This window comes from Bicyclus anynana, chromosome 3 (assembly GCF_947172395.1).
Source record: "Bicyclus anynana chromosome 3, ilBicAnyn1.1, whole genome shotgun sequence".
In the NCBI taxonomy this organism is placed as follows: domain Eukaryota; kingdom Metazoa; phylum Arthropoda; class Insecta; order Lepidoptera; family Nymphalidae; genus Bicyclus; species Bicyclus anynana.
This window is the reverse complement of record NC_069085.1, coordinates 11,375,948-11,399,276: the sequence shown is the minus strand read 5'-3', so window position 1 is coordinate 11,399,276 and position 23,329 is coordinate 11,375,948. Positions and strand designations below refer to the sequence as shown.

Below are 23,329 nucleotides of genomic sequence, written 5' to 3'. Positions count from 1 at the left end.
ACCTAATTATTGTCAGATGCCCGATTAGTTTCAAACTCATACGGGGCCCTTAGTCATGAACTTGTTCTCGCAAAATGGCTTGAACGTGATTAAGTGACCTTAGTTGTGTTCATATTTCAGTATTATTGAAAACACTTATGATAGTTTTACTTCTAAAATGGCTTTGATTTGTAATAAGGTTAAAATTTACGTGTCTGAGTGTCTACTTCGAGTAGTGTTTCCGATAAGTAAAAATCCTTAAAATTAGAACTAATTTGTGAAATTAGTATATATATCCCCATATATATCCGAACTGCCTAGTGTAACAATCTTATTCTTATTCTTAATGCCTAAATCTAAATCCTATGTACTATAAAGTCCAGATTTCACATCACACGACGCTAATTAAAGGCAAACAATTAAACAAATGGATATCTGGCTAATGCAAACACTAATAGTAATTCTTGTAACAGATACATGCCGCCCGTGACGCCATCGCAGTGGCGCACGACGCGCCTGGCCGACGCCGCGGGGCCGGCGTGTCCGCAGGTCAGTGTTGCCAACCATAAAAACAAAAAAGAAGTTTTCAAAAAAAAAAAAAAAACAGTAGAAAGATAAAGGTAAAAAGGCAGATTTCGTACTTTTCTCTTAATAATTAAAACAATCACCTGCTTTTATTAGGTATCAGTAAACCTAACATCCGACTTACGACATAAATAAAAATAAGAGAAAAATATATATTCGACGAATCACAGACGAGCAGCACTAATAAAAAAATCAAAAAAAAATATTTGCCACTACCATCCTCTGCAAAATGTTAAATGTTTCTTTTTGTTCGTGTGCCTCTCCGTGGATTCAAATTAGTTGCTATTTGCATAGTGTAATCGGTGGTGTTAAACGCTAATTAGTAATGAAACAGAAAACAGGGTCTAATCTAATGTTAAAACAGTAGGCTGCTTGCTTGTGGGTCACCTCTTCCCGAGTGAGTCGGTTGGGGTACGTGCCTCAAGGTCATGTCTCCTAGCCCGGGTATATAGTGGGGTTATTTAAAGGTAACATTGCCGCAGGTGCCGCCCGCCGCCACGCCACGTGAGGAGGCTCTGTTGCTGCACCCCCGCGCGCGCATCCGGCAGCTCGAGCGGTTGCTGCCCGTGCTCGCCAACCAGAGCGAGGACTGCCTTTATGTCAACCTTTATGTGCCAGTCAACGGTATGTAGAACGATTGCCTTACTAGGCTTAGCATTGCGTTTCGTAGTTGTAGAGTCGAATCTGACGTTTTCCTTATGTGAAAATCCGTTTTTCATTTAAATGACACGCCAAATAGTGTTGCATCGTCGTTTCATCGGATCATCAGATGAGTGACAAAGCAGGGAGAAAAGTGATGCGCTGTCGCTGTCTAGCTCAAATTTGTAGGTACTAGTGACAGTGTTTCTTCGATAAATTGTTGAGACCGCACTGCGCACCGTTGTCTTGCACTGCAATTCATCATCATCATCAGTTGTGCATCATCGCAACTCAGCGATGGCATACAATGCCTTATCCGTTGCGACGATACAACGCAATGCACTAATAAAAAGTCTCCCTTACCTGTATCTATCTACACCTTATATAGGTAGAGAGAGACTGAGTCGAATTCAAAACTCACTCACTGTCGAGTTTTAAAAACATCGTTACAGAATAGCGATAAATTTCTAGTAGTTTGGTTTTTGCTGCGTTGTATGAACAAGTTCGTGACTAAGTAATACGGGTTCAAAAGTAGTCGGGGATATCCCAGCAAAAAATACGGAAATGTAAGCCGTTACGGGAGTTTTAGCTGTTAGTTCTGTTTTTGAAGTCCTAGGCTCTGATTGGAGTTTTTCTCTCTGCCACACGATGGACCTAGTCAGTTAATACATGGAATGTGAGATATTCGTCTCAATGAAAGACAATGTTAGTTTATTATTATATAGTTAATTATTCATCAATATAGATATTTTTATTAATAAAATGAACAATAAAGTTAAAAACCGGTTACCATCTAGTATCAAAGTACTCGTCAAGACAAATTAAACGAGCCTAAACTCGATGGGGTTGCATCGTTCAATTACGGAGTTTCTATGGCCACCTTCCAGCTCCATCATCAGACTCTGATTACCATCTAGTATCAAAGTACTCGTCAAAACAAATTAAACGAGCCCAAACTCGATGGGGTTGCGTCGTTCAATTACGGAGTTCCTATGGCCATCTTCCAGCTCCATCATCAGACCCTGATTACCATCTAGTATCAAAGTACTCATCAAAACAAATTAAATGAACCCAAACTCAATGGGGTTGCGTCGTTTAATTACGGAGTTCCTTTAGCCACCTTCCAGCTCCATCATCAGATCAACTCTATGTTATAATAATATTGCGTTGTCATAAGAAACATGATTGAGAAATTTTCAGCTTAAAAGGAAACTGTAAAGAATGAAGAAAGACAACAGTATAGGTGGAACTAAATAAAAGGTTGTCAAAAGACAATGACACAGTCATGTTAGTCAGGTCGTACGTACCTGTTTTGCGTTTTATACTTGTAGCAAATAGTTTTTTTTCTACAAAAACTTCGAGTAAAGTATGATAAATGTATTGCATTTGTTTTTAGGTGCCACTTATTAGCGGTCAAAGCCAAAAAAACAATAGGTAATATGCAATATTCGCTTAATTGCACTTCCAATATCCAACTGAAAGTATTTACTGCTAGGTTCAGCTAGTAATATCGTATTCGGCAGCAGCCTCCCTTGATACAGCTTTTAACGGAATTTGTGAATATTGCAAATTGAACGCCTATTTCTGAATTGCCTCTGGCAAATGTGTTCCTAATTTAAACTGCTCACTTAGCAATATTAAGTTTAATAAGTGCGACATACGTAATTAGTGATAGTTTTGACATGACATTTTGATACGTGTAGTTAGGTTGTACAAATATTTCAATTTGTTGTTGGTTTATTTATTTGAAAAGCTTATGATTAAATTATTTTAGTCTTTGATTTGATTTGATTTGATAAGCGTTTGGTGATTCTACTCTTAGATTTTGTCAGAAGTTATCATATAAAAAATCGATAAGCAAATTCAACATTGTTATTATTGTGCGTGAGACTCACAAAAGCGTTAGTTTTAGCGATGTCTGTTCTGTGGTGAGGCCAATGGTTATGGATACATTTGTTTAGATTTCTAGTCTAGTGACCAGTGACCAGTGACCAATTCCTTTTTTTTTTCTTTCGCTAATTCTTTTTAGCAGTCACGGAAAAATATGTTCGTTCGTTTATATTTGATTCGGACTAACGTATACCTAGATGGTTTTTCTTAACAAGTAATGTTCCCATCGCAAATAGGCAATTACTAAAAAAAACTTTACGATTTCTGTTAAAAAAATATATTTGTATTGTTGACATGAAAGAAATTTCTTTGCATCTTGAATTTATTAATTTTTTTGTATTTCTAATAGATATAATATTATTATATTTTGTGTTTTTGTTAGATAATCTCGTCATTTTGTCGCATGTAAAAGATTTTGGAATTTCAATTTACTGTTGGTATGAAAAGGTCCCGGAACCTTTATCCATGTCATTATTCTTACGATACTGCAATACGACAATCCAAACGACAAAATTACTTGACTTTCGGACTTTTAATTTTACTTTAATGATTATGCCTAATGATTACTGACCTAATATGTGGGCCACTTAATAGTTGATCCTCTGTTAACTTCGTCAATCAAAATAACTGAAATACGTGTTTGAAGTCTGTTCAATTTTTATGTTAAAAAGATTATATAACACAATAAAGACGACTTTCTGAAGGCTTTATGACGTTTTACAAACAAGCTGCGGCTGTCGCTAAACATAAATCGTTCATAAAGTATGGTGCGCGTGGTGATGACTGCCGCCGCGCAACTGCGTTACCGGTGATACCTAAAATCTTGTTCCGAAACGTCATAAAGAATACAGTGACTATCAAGGCTGTCGTTCTATTTTATGAATTCGAATTTACAATGCATACGTAATTTGTTATTTTGTTACTTTGTAAAAAGATTGTAAAGAAAATTATTCTAAGACATTAGTTAGTATTAATAAGTAGAATAGAACCCTTTAACAAAGAGCGAGCCTTAACGATTGAGCAACTGAATTTGATTGTGAAAGAGCATGTCTATAATGGAACAATCATATTGTAATGGAGTGGCGCTGTTTCGGTTTAGGGTGGCGATTCCGAGTTTTTGGGGAGCGCCCTTTAATCCGCGCCGGTTATTCATTATTTATTCGGACCATTTCGCCGCAAATTCGCTATCCGTTAAATAAGCCGCTTTTCAATTATGTATCACTACAAATGCGTAAGGCTTCGCGAATCATAAAGCATATTCTAACGTTGCGGAAACAGAAACGCTTAATATTTACGACTTGTGCTGTGTATTGGGATATTTTATATTTACACTTATATATTGTAAAGCTGAAGTGTTTGTTTTGTTTGTCTAATGGTCTTAAACGCGCTAGTACTATTGATTTGAATTGAATAATTATTTTTGTTCATTTAATTTATCGAGAAAAGCTGTAATATCACGCCACAAACAATACAAGCGGAGCATCAAAGAAAAATGGCAAAAAAGGGAAAAATATTTCAGTAATTTTCACAAGATTGTAAATTAAAACAGATAAGAAGGAACGGACGAATTTCTTGTCGGCTTTTCAGTAGATTATGCTTGTATGTACTGTTTTGTATTCAGTGCTTAATAACGTAAACCTCAAATGTACACATTTTACATATGAAATGATAAAAACTGAAATGGTCTGTACGTATAGCATGTTTTAGTTTTTATGTAAAGTAGTAAAAACTTTTGAGAAAACCATTTTCTCGAACCAAATGTTGCCATAGAGAATATTGTGAATGTCTACAATTTGCTTTTATAAGGTTCTATTCGGAGGCGCGTTTACTTTATTTATGCCAAAGTACAAAGTAGGCTATTATGGTCGACTGTGCAGTAATATTTTCTTGCCTACAAGTTACCTACTTGTAGCGTACATTTTCTTGAAGTTGTAAGAACTTAACTTAAATTAGTACTGTAACTCGTAAATAGGTTAAAATAAAGAATCGGTAAACAATTCTGGCTGGTGCGAGGCTTCGGCCGTAGCTAGTTACCACTCTACGGCAAAGACGTACAGCCAAGCGATTTAGCGTTCAGCGTTCAGATAGCCTAGTGGCAGTTTAATACTGTTACTATCGCGCTAACGTGAACGCGAATTTCTAAGGAATTGAAACAGCGCCATGTAGTGGCACTACTGCACAACTGTTTGAATTCCATATAAATTCGAGTTTACGTCAACGCGATAGTAACAGTATGAAAATATTGAAAACTCCCATTGGGCACACTGGTACGATGTCGTGTAGAAACCGAAAGGGATGTTAGCCCGCTTCCATCTTAGACTGCATCATCACTTACCATCAGGTGAGATTGTAGTCGAGGGCGAACTTGTAAGGAATAAAAAAAAAAATACATATATCTGTATTTTTTTTTTATTCTTTACAAGTTCGCCCTCAATCGGAACATAAAAAAACATGTATAATAAATAGCCGTTCTCCTACGTTTTGACAGTCAGTAAAAAATAAAAACCATCATATTTATACTCTTATAATAGGTAAACTTCGGTATTACCCGCTCATTGATTACATAATCTCATCTTTAACCTCGAGGCGAGATAGTTTTAGCTTGATCGCTCTTTTTTCTGTCTCTCACGATAATAGGAAAGCTTAAAAAGGAGGAGGCAATTTATAAAATGGATGTTTTTACGTTGCTACTTTTTTCCGCCACTTAAGAAACGTCTTGTACATTTTTCTTCTCCTTTTTTGTGTACGTATTTTCTGAAAAATTTGTTTAATATAGACGGTCCTAATTAAAATTAATCCACTTTAGATTAGTCTCGGCTTAGCTAAGTACCTAATAGCTTATGTTTCCATTTTTATCGCAGCCTCCGAACGTTATTTTAAGTAAATATCGTAGGCAGTTATTGTTTTTCTATTAAAAGACGATTTAACGATTTTGTAGATATCTTATTGAACCCTTCATTACTCGCACGAATCAACTTATGATAAAATCACTAGCAGCTCGCATGTGGTCACAAGAGACCACAAGTAATATGATTAAACAAATAAATAGGTATTGTATAACTTTGTAATATTAAAGTAGTTTAATTTCATTATAATTAAAAAACAACATGTATTAGAAATAGTTAGAAAAAAAACTATAGTGAAATTTAATCAAAAAAGTTCGAGACCAAAATAATATTACTATACCTAATATATTATAACGTATATTATGATACAAATGCATAAAAATATTTTATACATGAATTGCATACAAATTTTTCAGATTTTTAAAAATTTTGCTGCTTCTTCGTATTCTTAAACCTAAGAGATTAGTGCAGAAAAGTTTCCTTCAGCTCCTGTTATTTGATCACTTATTTTTATAATTCCAAAGTGCTTTCTTTACCCCATGCGAGTATTTAAGGGTTAAGTAGATAAGTAGATAAGTGTGTTGTGTTTTTCAAGAAACGATAAAAAAAATATAAAGGAAGAAAAGCAAGCTGCGGGTTATTGAAGAATACAATTGGAAGGGAAAACCGGAAGAGAACGCAAAGGGTGTCGAGGCCTCAATTCCGTAGTGCATTGCAGTGCATACAGCCCCCTGCAAGCAGTGCGGAAGTGAGGCTGAGGTCTCCTTAGGCAACGAAACCTCGCCGCCGTGGGAGATGAGAAGATCTACTGCTGTGAAGAGGAATCCAGTGATATCCATTATGCCATCTATTTGTTGATATCGCTTACAATAACTATTTTTTTTCTGTCATATTTTTATATATTTTTTTAATTTAACAATATCAATAATATAGAAAATAAATATAAAATACACTATTAAAAATTAAAAAAATATATAAATTATTAAAATCTTTATAGAATCCGAATATAAGACGACCATTACCGACTTATCGTATCCTTGACTGAATTTTTTTTTTGGCAACTCATCGGCAATATATTTACTGATATATTTAATTTTATAAAAAAAAGTGTTCATCCGGTAGACAGATTGGTGAAGCTCATGTTATATACGGGATCTTAGACTATTAGACTTGTTATAAGTTTAGGTATTACTTTATTTATATCAAAAATCTATAATTGATAAGATAATATTTTTTTATAATTGATAAAATAATATTTATTTATTAATAAGCAAAAATCTGTAATTGATAAAATAATGCATAGCTGAGTCGAAGCCGAGTATCAAGTAATTCAAGATCAAGTTATCTTAGAATTGAATAAAGAAAAAGAGGGAGGCCTAATTTAATTATTAATAATTAAAAAACAGTTTGTTTATATCGTTTATTTATAAAGGGTTTGTTCATTCAATCCTGAGCATACTCTCATTGGATCCACATTATAAATTAACATGCGTTAACTACTATGTATCCGCTATCTTACATAAATCGAATATCTAGCCTCGTTAGACAAGGGTTGGGCTAGGACACTGTTACGTTTTACAACAGTATATTTGTTATTCCAGCCAAGACTTGAACTGTATTGTTTTTTTAAGATGCAAGGAAATTTTAAAACATAAAACGATACTTTAAAAATACACAGAGTTCTTTTTAAAAAATAAAAACTGCAGATTCAAAAAATCTAACATCGTTTTAACAACAAACTACTTCTAGTTTTTGTAAGCTATCAAAATGCATAGTTGCGAAAAACCGTTATTCGATAGAACAAACGAATAATTTTCATCCGTGCACACACACGGGCGTATAGGATAGACGTACAGTTGAGCTCACGCCGGTCAACTAACAAATCCTCTTACATGCCTCGAAGAACACCCCAATTTCAGAGATTTAGTTTACTCTTTGTATTAGAAGCAAACTAGTCGACGTTTACTGGGCGTTACAAGCTCAGTCAATATTTGATCTGTAATTTTTTTATCGAATTTTCTAATATAGAAGGAGGTCTGCGATAGCCAGACATACCTCATTTTATGTAGGTTGAAAGTTCTCAGACCTGGGAATGTAGCCGAGTGGCTCGTCGATTCTCTTTCTATGATCGCTTAGAAAACTAGAAAAATGTATAGAAAAGACATTTGCTATCGGCAGGTCACGTGTTCAAGTTGTCGATCGGATCTGTCATTTCCAAACATTTTTCTAATTTTCGAAGCGTTTACGATCGTAGAAAGAAAATCGACTTGCCACTTGGCAACAGGCCCTACAGGCCAATTCACTAACTTTAACGTTTTAAATGAGTACAAGTTTATACGAAATTTACTAACTAGGTTCCTACCTTTAGGCATTGTACCGGGATCGATTGGGGATAGTCTTTGCTCGTTGGGTGGTAAGTAGCCACATTGCCGAAGCCTACCACCAGACTATACCTGAGCCAATAGGCTAGTTGACACTTTTTTTAATTTGATATGAGTCAACTACCTTAGAAAATATTAAATCCAAAAGTGAGCCGTGCTGGAAATCGAACTAAAGACCTTTCTGTTGAGAGCCACAGCTCTACTAACTGCGCCAGAAAGGTCGTCAAATATTTATAGCTTGGCAAGTTCGTTGATGACATGATATGCGGGTGACAGGGGGAAAGGACTGCGCGGGTGTGAAGTCGTACGCGCGGGGCATCGGGAGTGTTACAAACGAACTTGCCAAGATACCCACGAGTACCTACCGAAGTTATGGTACGAACATGGCCTGGCGAGCTTTCAGCCGTTATAAATTGAGGTATATCTGACCGTTGCATGCTTTTGTTCTATAGTTGAAGTGGACTTTCTTGGAAACAAGGAAAAGTCAATGTTATAATCCAATTGCCAGCCACTTAGAAATTCTATTTGCCGTGACAACATTGATTGGATAACTTTATTTCCTGCTAAAATTTTAGACGGTGTAAAATTAAATTATAGATAATAACTGTCAGAGTTATTTGCTGTGCGATTATTTGCGCTCTTTTCGTGTTTGAATAAGCTCTTACCGATAATAATAATCTATACCAATTAATAAAATTATACTGTTTAACTGTGTTTTATCAAACTTAAAATAGTTAGTTACACGATACTCAATAGAAAAGGAGGTTATAGACAAAGATTTATTAATAGAGATAAGTCACCAGCGCATCAAAACTGAGACGAACAAAAGTGGTTAATTGACTGCATTTCACCGAGTCGCTTAGTAAACAATGAAAGTTATTTAAAACAATTAATACTCAAATATACATATTCAATGTCGAGTTGTATGTTTAGGATCTTTAAAAACTGTATATACATAAATATATAATGGAAATAAACACAAAATTGAGCATTTAGCTCAGGTGATTTTGTAGGCACGTAACATGTCTATAGTATAAAATGTCGTTGGTTATAGAGCAACATACTAGTGCCACAGAAAACATATGATTCACTTTTTATCCCATAGTTCTCATGGATTTTTCCGGGATAAAAGTTACTCGAAGTTATTTGCTAGTAAATGTTAATATTTTACTTACTTTAAACACTTATTTTTAAAAATTACCTACTACATAAACTAGGAACATTTAATACGAAATGAAATACAGTTTATTTTTTTAGCTCCATGGTTTCATTGTGCATAATAATTATAATAATACTCAAAACATGCAAACTTTATTATTATACAATTATACATATTTGTACCTACGAAATAGTATCACCTGAATAAAAAAAGTTAGTGAGCGTGTCTAGAAATTAAAGATTTAGTAGGTACTATACTGACAACCTTAGACTTTATATAAATAAATAGATATTATGTTGCTGTGGTTTTTCATAGGTAGAATAAGTTTGGTTTTGTACGAATACTGACAAACAAAGTAAAACAGAAATATATTTGCACGCTCAGCTGGCTAATATTATTGTTGAGAGTTGTCGACGTAATGTGACTCTAACTTACATGCATCCCTGTGGCTAACGCAGCGGGATACTCTGCCAATTGGATTACCCTATACGAAACTTGCAACTGACTCGAAATATTTACAACATTTCGTGTGTCTTGGAACTTTGATGTCTGTTTTTTTGTCTTAAATATAAATAACTAGACTAGCCGACGTCCCGCGTTGCCGTGGAAATATGAGGATAAAATATTCCCCATGCCAGTCACAAATAACGTGGTAATGAATTTTCTAAATAAACTCATTAAAAAAAAATTTTTTTTTACTATTTTTGATTATACAAATATTTGTATAAATATTGACTTTAATTCTTTCGAAATAATATTCATTCCCTCCCAAGAAATTTTAATGATACGGGGTACATAAGTGGACCTGAAAATGAAAGGGACCATCTCCTTTACCTTTTTATAATATTTGTATAGATATATCTGTAGTTGTTTTAATTAGATGCGAATCGATTGAAATAAAGATAAAGCATAAAATTGACGTCCAATATTGTTATGTATTTGACTTCCTCGCCTCTATCCGATTGAAATTCTGTATTTTTTGGAATAGTTTTTTTCCTAGCACATATGTTGCTCCAAATTTCGCTTAATCTATTTGTAAATATCACGTTAAAAACCATTGGTAGTATTTCAAGAGAATAGTGCAAACAGACAGGCTTTAAAGTACTAAAAATATATTTTTTTGTTTATTCTGCTACAGTTTCTAGCACGATTTTTCGTCCCAAATTTTGTTCACAGACACTATTTTTTTTAACAAATTAAACTCACTTTAATATATCAGAAGTTTGATAGAAGCTTTATTAATAGTAACTACTTACTAGTTGAAAGTCCAAAGTTTAGAAAAGTGGTTCAAAGTTAGCTTGCAAGATTAAAAATATGACCCATACAAAACAAGCTAACTAAGACAAGTTTTAAAAAAAAATGTAATAAATGGATGATGCTCTATAGTTATGTTTTCTATACATATATCTATATGCTTTATGTTAGATGGAAGGTCTAACATTGAACCGACCTTTCAGGGGCGGGTTCAAACTGGGGTCAAGGTAAGTTAAGCTCAAATAAATATAGTTAATAATTCATGACGCGTTATCTCTATTATATGCCACCTTCTATAGTCTATACTATACAAGATATGATAAAGGATATCATGTTAAATCTAATACAAGTAATAATTAGCTGATTTAATAACCGAAAATAAAACTTACTCTAACAGATATAACTTTTAATACTTATAAGAAGATTTAAAAAGTAAAAAAGTATCGTTACTTACACAGACATTTATAAGTCTTTATTTTTCTAATAAAAAAATTTATAAACTTATATTTTTATTGCTATTGATGTACATCGGACATCCTGACCCCTAAATAAATACAATTAATTTAAAGGATTTGCTGACCCGGAACATTAATTTAATGTTACGGATGGGTAACTTTTATAATCCCCCGTTTTGCATATTTACCTTGAGTATCTTTGCTTACTTTGTTATAAATACCTCTTTAGTTCAATGGTTAGTCTGTACGGCTACGTATCATAAGGTTCCGGGTTCGAGTCCTGGGTCAAGCTATGCGGTACGCGTGAAATATGATGTATAAATATAGGTATACATTCGAGTATAAACCTTCATCTATAATCACTCTATCTAATAATGTCCGCATCTTATTAAAATCCGTTGTTTGAGAAGTAAGAGAACAGACGATGGAAAGGGACTTTTATGTACTGTTTTCGGAAAAAATATGATCTCACAAAAAAGGGACAAATAATACACTTGCCCATTAGAAAAGCTCATTTTCCTTGTCAGCTGTCCAATGACCGTGAACAAAAGGAAGGAAATCTCCTAATGACGATATCCGTTCCCTCGATTGCTATGTAGCGTCACTTTCGCCTCCGATGCCATTGTATGTAACATTTCAATTAAGTTATTTCACAGCTATAATGGTAACCAAAACTATACTCGTTGCAGTCAAGGTAGTGGGAATAATAATAATAATAACTCAATTATTAGATTACAGTTTTCAAAATTACTAATTTTTTGCTCTTATGGCTTATGGTATTTTATTCAAACTAACAGAACTTCATCATAATCCTTCTTAAATATGGAACTATATATTATGATGAAGATACTTTTCAGTTTGGAACTGCTTGGTTGATCCGATTGGATCCTGAATTGGGCTCTAAAATAAAAAATAAATATCCCAAAATTTAGCAATAGCAATCCAGGTTTGGGAAATTGGTGGTATTACATTCGCATGCCTTGGCAAACAAGTTCAGCAGACGGACCTCGTCATTACTTCTGATGGTTATAGTTAAAGATTCCTGGATCGCTAAATACCTGACAGATCCGGTTGGGAAAAATTGTTTCTATAAAGATCTTTTAGAATCAAACAATATTTTCCTAAGACCACGAAGCTGCGTGGACTAAGCTCCACTTAACCTCTTCTATGAAGGGTGAGGTTTATACCAGGAGTAGGCCGCTCAAACAGGTCTAATGATGATTTGAATTGGACTAGTCTATATTTTTAAGCTGTGTTTGCGATCTTTAAATTTTTGAAAAATATTGAATTTGCAAATAATTTTATAATAATATTAAATCGTAAAAGAGTTTCAAAAATGCACTGCCTACACTGAGGACTCATTACGAACCTATAGTGGGCTATTAAAATAGACTGATAATGATGTTGATTTACTACGCAGGTGTAGAAGGCGATAGCTCGGGCTCCGGTTTGCCGTGCCTCGTGTTCGTGCACGGAGAGTCGTACGAGTGGAGCTCCGGCAACGCGTACGACGGCACCCCACTCGCGGCGCACGGCGGCATCATTGTAGTTACTATCAACTTTAGGTTAGGTGTACTGGGTAAGTATACATTTGCTACGCAGGTGTAGAAGGTGACAGCTCGGAGTCCGGTTTGCCGTGCCTCGTATTCATGCACGGGAAGTCGTACGAGTGGAGCTTCAGCAACGCGTACGACGGCACCCCGCTCGCGGCGCACGGCGGCATCATTGTAGTTACTATCAACTTTAGATTAGGTGTACTGGGTAAGTATACATTTTCTACGCAGGTGTAGAAGGTGCCAGCTCGGGTTCCGGTTTGCCGTGCCTCGTATTCGTGCACGGAGAGTTATACGAGTGTAGCTCCGGCAACGCGTACGACGGCACTCCGCTCGCTGCGCACGGCGGCATTTATTTTAGTTACTATCAACTTTAGGTTAGGTGTACTGGGTAAGTATACATTTGCTACGCAGGTGTAGAAGGCGACAGCTCGGGCTCCGGTTTGCCGTGCCTAGTATTCATGCACGGAGAGTTATACGAGTGGAGCTCCGGCTACGCGTACGACGGCACTCCGCTCGCTGCGCACGGCGGCATCATTGTAGTTACTATTAACTTTAGGTTAGGTGTACTGGGTAAGTATACATTTGCTACGCAGGTGTAGAAGGTGACAGCTCGGGGTCCGGTTTGCCGTGCCTCGTATTCATGCACGGGGAGTCGTACGAGTGGAGCTCCGGCAACGCGTACGACGGCACTCCGTTCGCGGCGTAAGGCGGCATCATTGTAGTTACTATTAACTTTAGGTTAGGTGTACTGGGTAAGTATACATTTGCTACGCTGGTGTAGAAGGCGACAGCTTGGGCTCCGGTTTGCCGTGCCTCGTGTTCGTGCACGGGGAGTTGTTCGAGTAGCGCTCTGGCAACGCGGATGGCACCCCGCTCGCGGCACACGGTGGTATCATTGTAATTACTATCAACTTTAGGTTAGGTGTACTGGATAAGAATAAATTTACTATGTAGGTGTAGAAGGGGAGAGCTCGGGGTCCGGTTTACCTTGCCTCGTATTCGTGCACGGGCAGTCGCATACGAGTGGCACTTCGGCAACGCGTACGACGGCACTCCGCTCGCGGCGCACGGCGGCATCATTGTAGTTACTATTAACTCTAGGTTACGTGTATAGAGATGATAAATTGTAAACATCTATAAACCTTCATGTTGGTGTTCTAAAAGTCTCATAAAATCTCGAGTAGGTATAAGTTGTACAGAAATAAAACGTTATATTTGAAAGAAAGTTATTAAATAACCTTTTCATTTTGTTTACATTAACATGGAGATTTTGTAAGAGGACACAATAATTTGGTTATTCTAACAAATAAAATTACATTAGCGTTTTTTTCTTTGTGGTGGTCCTTTGTCAATTTCTATTCACAAGAAAAAGATTCTTTACATTTTTTCCAAGAATTCTTTGCTTCGCAAGTCAGGTATATAAATAAGACTACATTTACATAATAGAAGATTATGGCTTTAATAATATTTATTATGAGTGGAAAACTTCATTGTATCAAAAGTGGAAAATCCAATAAATTACGAGAACTGCTTATGTACAAAATAAGAATAATGTAATGTTATTTTAGGAAACCTTTAGATGAATGTGTTTACATTATGTACTAGCAGGCACCCGTGACTTGGTCTGCGTGACTTTGTCTTAAGCTCTTCTAACACAAGTTTTCGGCCAATTTAGAGCGTAAAGGGAATATTGGTATTGGTTGGTATCGCTTTCTTTAGAGCTATGATACTTTTACTATTATGTACTATATTTACTATATTATCTACTATATACTTGTATATATTATCTGTATATGTTATGATTAAAAAAAACAAAGAAGTGTCAGGATAAATAAAAGCTTGTAAAAAGTGCGATGGAACTATTAGCGTGTCGGTGCTTACAATCAACATAAGCTTTCGGTGACAGATTGCCTGCGTCGCTTATAACTGGAGGTAATTCGCACCAAATGTGTCAATTTGCGGGCGTTGCCGTCCGCACGTTACGCCTGCGGGATCAGCGATTCCGAACATCTCATTTACACGTCAAATAATGACTTCAATTTTACAATGTCAATGTATTATTTTCGATATATAATACCAGAGGACGTCCGCGACTTCATCTGCGTAGGCGGTTTCTCTTGATCATCATCATCAATATCAACCTATATTCGGCTCATTGCTGAGCTTGAGTCTCTTTTCAGAATAAAAGGGGTTAGGCCAATAGTCACACACGCAGAGAATTAAGAAAATTCTCTGATTTGCAGGTTTCCTCACGATGTTTTTTCTTCACCGTTTGAGACACGTGATTTAAATTCTTAAAATGCACACAACTGAAATTGGAGGTGCATACCACGGACCGGATTCGAACTCGCACCTTCTGGAATCGGAGGCAGAAGTCATATTCACACACACACTCTCGATCAAGTCATCAATATTCTCTTTCAGTGCGCTTACATTTGAGACATTCTTTGGTTATTCTTCCCCACTTTTACATTCTACAATTTTTAAACGACTCAACAGATTTTCAGCAAACATGTCTAAGAACACTCGTGCATAAGTCACCTTTAATAAAAAAAAATAAATTGTAATCGCTTCATCCGTTCGGCAGCTATGGGGCCACAGACAGACATGTCAAACTTATACCACTCCTCTTTTTCCTGGGGGGGTTAAAAATAATCTATACAGAGTTAATCTGTTCAGCAGTGAACGTTCCTCGCCTGATAAAATGATTGCTTTCCGAATTAGTAAGGTTATACATACTATATTTATATAGACTACGCAACGGATTTTAAAGGGATTTTTAACAATAGATAGAGTGATTTAAGAAGGTTTATATTAATATTAGATAGTACAGTAAAAAATGCCATGATTCAGGGTTTACACATACGAAGTCACGGGCGCCACTGGTTTTCTTATATGGCAACAACAAAACAATGATTAATATTATGTGGTAAATACAATAGCAGTTACTATTTATAAGTTGTAAATAATAGCATTATTTGAAAACATATTTTAATAATACAAGTTAAGCACAAATAATGTTTGGTTTACGAGGGATTAGTTGCTCTTCGCGGAAGGTTTAGTTAATTAACTATGGAAACTTCTATATTTAATATCCTTGAAATTTATATGAGATCAACTGAATTGTAATCTATATGGAAAACAAATTATTACAGACAAACCGATTTGGCAGAAATTTAAATATTGGCATAACATATACTGCGAACTGCTGGCCTTTATTCACTATTTTGGTCTATATATCAACCAATTAAAATAAACATCAAATCAATTGACAAAATGTCATTTTCCTACTGTTTGATATCCACCAGTAAGCACCGGATGACATTTGTTACATAGAATATCAATTTCGTAAATGTCAATTAGCATACGTCAAACATAGTGAATAAGCCTGCAGGTGGATTTTATTAATTAGTCGTTGTCGTCGTTACCCTCATTTTAAGTGAAACATATTATTATGATATTTTTTTCAATTAATTATTAATTGAAAAAAATATTCAAAAATTAATTATTTATTAACATACAACAGCAGACATCGATAAAATAACAAACGGGAAACGTTAAGTTAAAACTATTACTAAAAAAAAAATATTTCACCAATTAAACGCTATCTGGTACGTAGTTATAGCATAAACAATGAATTTTTTTCCAAACAAAAAAAGAAACACCGAGGTATATTAATCGTTAACGAAAAATCGAGTTAATTAAAAAGTAAAACGAGAAGTTAAATTTTATACCGACATTCCATCCGCAGACGTGAGCGAGCATGGCCCGCCGCGAGTAATCGACGCGTTTAGCGTCAATTACTCCCAAACGATGTATTACGATGCTGTCGAACTTTTGTTAATTAACTATCAGTGTAAAATCTCCGTATTAATTAATATGGAAATGAAATGTTCGAGGACGCCCGTCGATATCTGATTGTCTCGCGTTATATGCGTATGCCAACCGCAAATTGACACATTTGTTGTGGAATTGCTTACGATGTAATACACCGTAATTTAAATCGTATCATAGACATTATGTTTTTTATTATTTGTTGCGTTTTTTTGCGTAAACAGATGAACTTAAGACCTTAATACTTTGATCCTGTTTCCGATATCACGATCGGATCTACGAGCGGGATTCTGTCTTAGAATTCTTTTTAAGATAGAAGGTAAATAAAACATAATATTGTCACTACTGTGGTTTAATGAATTTGATATTAATTATAATTATGCAATAAGAGACATATCCCCAAATCAGATTACGAGTAATCGATCAATGTAGGACTAAAGTATAAAGAAACACCTGCATTCCACTTTTCAGACAAACAAAGTCAAGGCTGTGTGCTGGTTTTAAATAATTGTACGCAAATTTAAGTAAAGTACTTCTCATGGCAGTCAAGAAGCAGGTGATTTACTATGATGCTTAGTTGTTGGTTGCCTTTATAGGAGGCCTATCTCTAGTAGAATCCAATACAGTAAAAGCTCATTATTCGCGGGGGATACGTTCTCTAACTGCGTCGCGAATATAAAAACCGTGAATATGGAATGGTATTTTATATGGGCTTCTATGGGATACGTTTTTGGGCTGACAAACATATAAAGAAAAAACAATTAATTGAAGTTATTGATTAACTATTCTTCAGTCATAGACAAATTTTTGGTTTAAAGAAATTTCAAATTTTTTCTTGCTTGACACTTTAAGCTTCTGTTCAGAGTGATTTTAAGCAGTGGCATCTCAAACCATCCATTCGCAATTTCAGCAATAGGTATTTGCAAGTTAAAGTTTAAATTTGCGAATAACGAAATATTTTACGCAAATTTTTTAATCCGCGAATAGTGTAAACATGAATAAAGGAAGCGTGAATAAGGAGCTTTTACTGTACTGCTTTTGATGTCGATGACGTTGATAACGATGATCATTGTCGTGATCACCGATGACAGACCATTGACAGCATCAGATGATTGACTAGTTTAAATGAAAGGCCCGATTTTAGCAGCACTTTATTGCGCAAAGACCTTTCGTTAATTGGACAATTGTTGGCTTCAGGTACTATAGATACATTAATTAATATGCAAATGAGTTGTCCGATAGCGCTAGCCGATAACCGATCCCTGGGCGTAACGTGCGGACAGGCTCGTCCACATATATCACGACGTTTGTGAAACGGCCGCGTGTAATGTAATATGTCACTATGTGATTGGCTTTCGTATCGGCGGACTGGAATGTGCAATACTTTTGGTGAACCATTGGTTCGCTTGAATTTGGCTGACACGTGGCAGCGTATCTTGAACAAATTGATTATTCTAAAGAGAGAGTCTAAAAAAAATCGAGTGTCTGTAAAGTCGGTTGACTATAGTTGAACGTGACAACGTCATAAGAATTCAATAAATAAAATACTGTGCGTTTTTCTAATATACTGTTTAATAATCTTCATAGCCAGAATATACTTTATTTCTTGTAGAAAAAAGTTAGCAACCCTAGAGCGAGAGAACGACGTTTGACGTCATGTTTTTTTGAATTTTACAGCCGGCTCCATCGAATTATAAGATGTTGTCACGTCAAAAAAACCCAATATTATTTGCAGTTAATTTTTTTTTTCTAATCTGATGTACCTACGTCATTTCTTTTTTAATTTCAAAGTTTTTAATTATGTTTTGCGCACAAATATAATTCATTTTCTAAAGTAAAATTATATTATTTCAACTACAACATGAAAAAAAAATTTTACTTAAATTTGGTATATGCACAGTGTCGCAGTAGTGAAGAGTTAAGAATCATAAAACTAGAAAAATCGTTTGTAATTGCTTCGTCCAAAATATAAAGGTCTTAGAAAAGTTTTCATTAATGCAATGTTTCTTTCATAAAATAACAAATGGATGGATATAAAACGGTTAAACGAAAAATACGTTTTACAAATAAAAAATCGCAATAAATAAGGAGCGCTTAAAGTATTTGTAATTCGGGCAAGTAGATATATTAGGACGATTGTCAACCGTATTATGTTTTAATTTTCCTCAGTATTCATTTCGTGAAATTATATTCTGCGAGCCCACGTAAAATATTGTTATCCAGAAACAATTTAGGTAGGCATTATAAAAAGGAATATTATGAAATTTCTTGTTAAAACACGCTGGTACCTGGAAATCTATATAATATCTACAAGTATAATATGTACTTAAATGACACATAGAGCACCAATTGACACGTCAGTGTTTATTGACCACACAAAGCCTTAGGCCGCCTCCCATTTGGTACAGTTATTACATCATGTTGAAGTTATAGTTCGACAGAGGAGCGGGAAGCAGGTGCATTCTTCATTCATTCATTGATAGGCACGCGCGTTACTGCAAGCGTAGACTTAGAATGAATGAATGAAGGAATTTTATTCATTAAAATGTCATGTCCGTTATTCTTGTCTATAACTTGTTTAACAAGTATTTTTGTTCGTAGGTTTTCTAAAGACTGGTGCTAAAGGATCGGCGCAGGGTAATTTCGGACTAATGGACCTCGTGGCAGGGCTGCATTGGTTGCGGGAAAACCTTCCAGCCTTTGGAGGGAATCCTGAAAAGGTTACCTTGATGGGGCATGGCACTGGAGCAGCGCTTGCCAATTTTCTCGCTGTTTCGCCAGTTGCCAGAGGTATTGTCAATTTGTGTTATTAATAAACTATTTTATTTCAAGTATATACTACTAATTGATATTAATCATTTGTTTATGGAGTTCAGCTGTTAATTTTTTTTTATTGAGAAAGAATACAATAAGGAACTTAAGCTAAGTTATCCTAATAACTATACAAATCATGCCCACGTGGAATGGTGGCAAGAATACGGGCTGCATTTCCGCGCTGGACAGCCAGGCTGATCCTTTGCGCAAAAATTTAGCCAGCCCTTCTGTCACCAGTCGAGGCAACTAGCCGCGGTGAAATGATTCGGTAAAATGTTTTGGCACTCTCCATGGCCCAAGGGTCTCCACGGCAAAAGCTACAAATATGTAACTCTGTTAAATTAAATTAAATTAAAGATGATAGCACCCTTACTTACGTAATTTTATTACTCAGAATTACTCGTTTATTTTTCGGAGTTTCGTTCGCCATTGCGCAGACCGCGGCCTCCGCAAACAGCGCCCGCTTACGGTGATGCATGGAACCGCCCATTGTTTATAATTAGGCCGGGCTGCGGCGAATTTCATTACGCTCTCGTGTCAAGAGTTTCGTTCAGATCCTTTGTCACTTAATGTAATTATAACGACCGTGCCACATGAATGACTGTTTTGATTTTCTGAACATTGGTTTACATTCAATTAATTAATTTGTTTGCGGACGCCCCAATGGTTTCGCCTGTGTAGTTTCTGTGCAACGGGGATAGAATAAAGCATAAGGGACTCGCTAGTAAGACAACTTTTCATTGGTGGAAGATTTTTTAAAATTGGTTCAAATGTTTAGGCAGCAAAGCGTGACAAACTAACAAAGTCACATTGGCACTTATAATATTAGTAATTTGGATGGATTTTTTTTCTGAGGTTTGGAATATTATCAAAAAAAATAAACGAAGAGGTCGTCGTCGTTATCAACCCATATTCGGCTCACTGCTGAGCTCGAGTATCTTTTGAGAATGAGAGAGGTTAGGCCAATAGTCCACCACGCTGGCCCAATGCGGATTGGCAGACTTCACACACGCAGAGAATTAAGAAAATTCTCTGGTATGCAGGTTTCCTCACGATGTTTTCCCTCACCATTTGAGACGCGTGATATTTAATTTCTTAAAATGCATACAACTGAAAAGTTGGAGGTGCATGCCCCGGGCCGAATTCGAACCCACACCCTCCGAAATCGGAAGCAGGAGTCATATCCACTGGGCTATCACGGCTCGAACGAAAGAAACGAAGAGTTAATCCTCGATTAATTAAAAATATGTTAAAATTATTTTCTGTACTTCAAACGTTTTATGCTATATCTCTGTGTTAATTAAGATATAGAGTAAAATTCATAAAAAAAATAAAAAAATGTTTACGAGCTATTAGTAAGTAAGTATTTACTTTTGAGAAGCGCGGTTTTCGCAAATAGCACCCGTTTACGAATGATGCATGGGAGCACTCGTTGTTTATAATTAGAACGACCCGCAGTGGATTTCATTACGCTTTCATGTCAAGAGTTGAGTTGATCCTTCGTCACTTAATGTAATTATAATATTCGTACTGATTATAATGAGAGAGATAATTAATTATGATCATAGAAAACATAATTCTATCAATACTTTTCCTATTATATGTCATACATACGTTATAGAATATCTATTCATGGTTCTAAGCACTAAACATGAAGCACTTAAGCTGCACTTTATTTACTGACACAACTCGCGTTACACACGGTTAGTTTTAAATGTACAGTTTTATCAAATCAAGATATCAATGAAAATCATTAGGAATACATATAAAACGTTATAAGTAATTCTTAAAAGAGTCTTTTGAATATTTTTGAATTTATTTTAAAAATGTCAGTTATTTTAAAAATGTTCATCATTTTCGATAAAACACCGTTGAAACTCCTTTAAGAATTTTTAACGAACTACATCAATGATATTTAATTACATAGTAGTCACAAGTCCTGGACTTTGCTTGGTGTTTTTCTCTCTACCACACGATGGACCCGGCACCTGCACGGTGAATCCATGGAATGCTAAGATATTCGTCTCATTCTTTTAACGAATAACTTTTAGTTCTTATGGTCAAAGGTTTATTTTTAAAGCATTAAATACAGCTTTCACTTAGAGTTAGACGAAGGTGTTCTGTAAAATGTAAATTCAACACATAAAGTTAAAAGCTTAGTACTTTGTAGGTTAAAGTTGTCACTTGAAACCTTGTTTAGGGTTCGTAAACATGTCTACTTAATGTTTCAAAGCGCCGTGTGGCCATTGATTGCATACAACTTAGTTTATAAACAAAATCCGAGACTTATTCAGGTCAGCACTATTTCGTTTTATAGTTTTAAATAAATATTTTGTGTTTAAAACATAAAATTGCTTAATGTTATTTAAATTTGCTTTTTTAACTGTTTTCGTGGTTCAGATGTAAGCGGTTAATTCCGAATCCTGAGCCGGGCTATAATATTTATGGGCTTTCTTCTCGTCTTTTTTTTTTTCGTTAGCAGAACTGAGTTTGTATGTTGATGGTGTTTACCACGGGGAGTCGCGAAACTGAAGTGGAAATGGGTGGGGCAAATAGTTCAAAGGGCCGTTGGGGTCCCAAGGTGTTGGAATGGCGGTGGACTTACGACATCAAGCGACTCAAGATCATGATATTTGGAAGTCCCTACAAAAGGCCTATGTCCTGCAGTGGACGTCCATCGGCTGATATGATGATGTTGATGATGATGATAAAGTTGATGATGATTGGTAATAGTCATTATCATTAAATAGAAATGATGCTTATCTTTCAACAGTCAAACATTATCACCCTACCCCGTCCGTCATATGCTCGCCAACCCGTGGACCAGAGTAGTTTGTTTACATAAAAACTCCGTTACCTGAAAGCCATTTACCAAATACAAAAGGCAGCCTTATCGCTTAGTAGCGATCTCTACCAGGCATCCTTGTGAATGTCGATGATTATAACTTATCCTACTAATATTTTAAACGCGAAAGTTTGTATGGATGTTTGGATGTATGTTTGGATGTTTGTTACTCTTTAACGCCGTTACTACTGAAGCGTTTTGGCTGAAATTTGGAATGAAAATAGATTTTACTCTGGAGTAACACATAGGCTTCTTTTTATCCCGAAAAAATCTATGGTTTCCCGAGATTTGCGAAAACTGGTACTTTTTGATGATATGAATGTTTGTTACTCTTTCACGCCTCGACTACTGAACCAAATTAGCTGAAATTTGGTATTGATATATATCATAGCCTGGATTAACACAAAGGCTACTTTTAATCCGGGAAAAATCCAAGGTTCCCGAGGGATTTGTGAAAAACTATATTCCACGCCGGCGAAGTCGTGGGCGTCCGCAAGTTTAATATATTAATCTAATGAGCGATGAAGTTTTTGAAAAAAAAATCATATTATTCTGATAAACAAGCGGCTGGTTGTTATTTATAACGACTGTCTTTTTAAACAGAAATAGCGAAACATTCAATTGGTTCGCTTTTGTACAATACATCACTAATTAATTCAATCGACTAAAAAACTACAATACAATTTCCATTTTAGAGCTAAAAAGATTTATCCAATCGAGTTAATTGGTTCCTCTTAGTGAGACCATAGTGTTTTTTCACAGTGAAATAAATTTATCAGTTGATCCTTCATGGAATAGCAAAATTAAATTAGGTTATCTGTTTCAGGTTAGGTTATCTGACAGCCTAGTGGCCTCCAAATCCGGAAGGTGTGGGTTCGAATCCGGTTCGGGCCATGCACCTCGAACTTTTCAGCTGTTTAATTTTAAGAAATTAAATATCATGTGCCTCAAACGGTGAAGGAAAAACATCGTGAGGAAACCTGCATACCTAAGAATTTTCTTAATTCTCTGCCGTGTGTGAAGTCTGCCAATCCGCATTGGGCCAGCGTGTTGGTGTATTGCCTAACCCCTTTTATTCTGAGAGGAGACTCG

General features: G+C 35.7%; 1 protein-coding gene across 1 annotated transcript in view; it reads left to right on the top strand.

Moving 5' to 3' along the window:
- LOC112047420 (neuroligin-1-like) overlaps window positions 1-23,329 on the top strand; it is a 119,219-nt gene that overhangs the window by 78,986 nt on the left and 16,904 nt on the right. Inside the window, exons 4-7 of the mRNA XM_024084545.2 lie at window positions 453-528; window positions 1,047-1,188; window positions 12,609-12,767; window positions 19,180-19,368. Of these exons, the coding sequence (XP_023940313.1) occupies window positions 453-528; window positions 1,047-1,188; window positions 12,609-12,767; window positions 19,180-19,368 (566 nt within the window). The remainder of the gene's footprint in view (window positions 1-452; window positions 529-1,046; window positions 1,189-12,608; window positions 12,768-19,179; window positions 19,369-23,329) is intronic.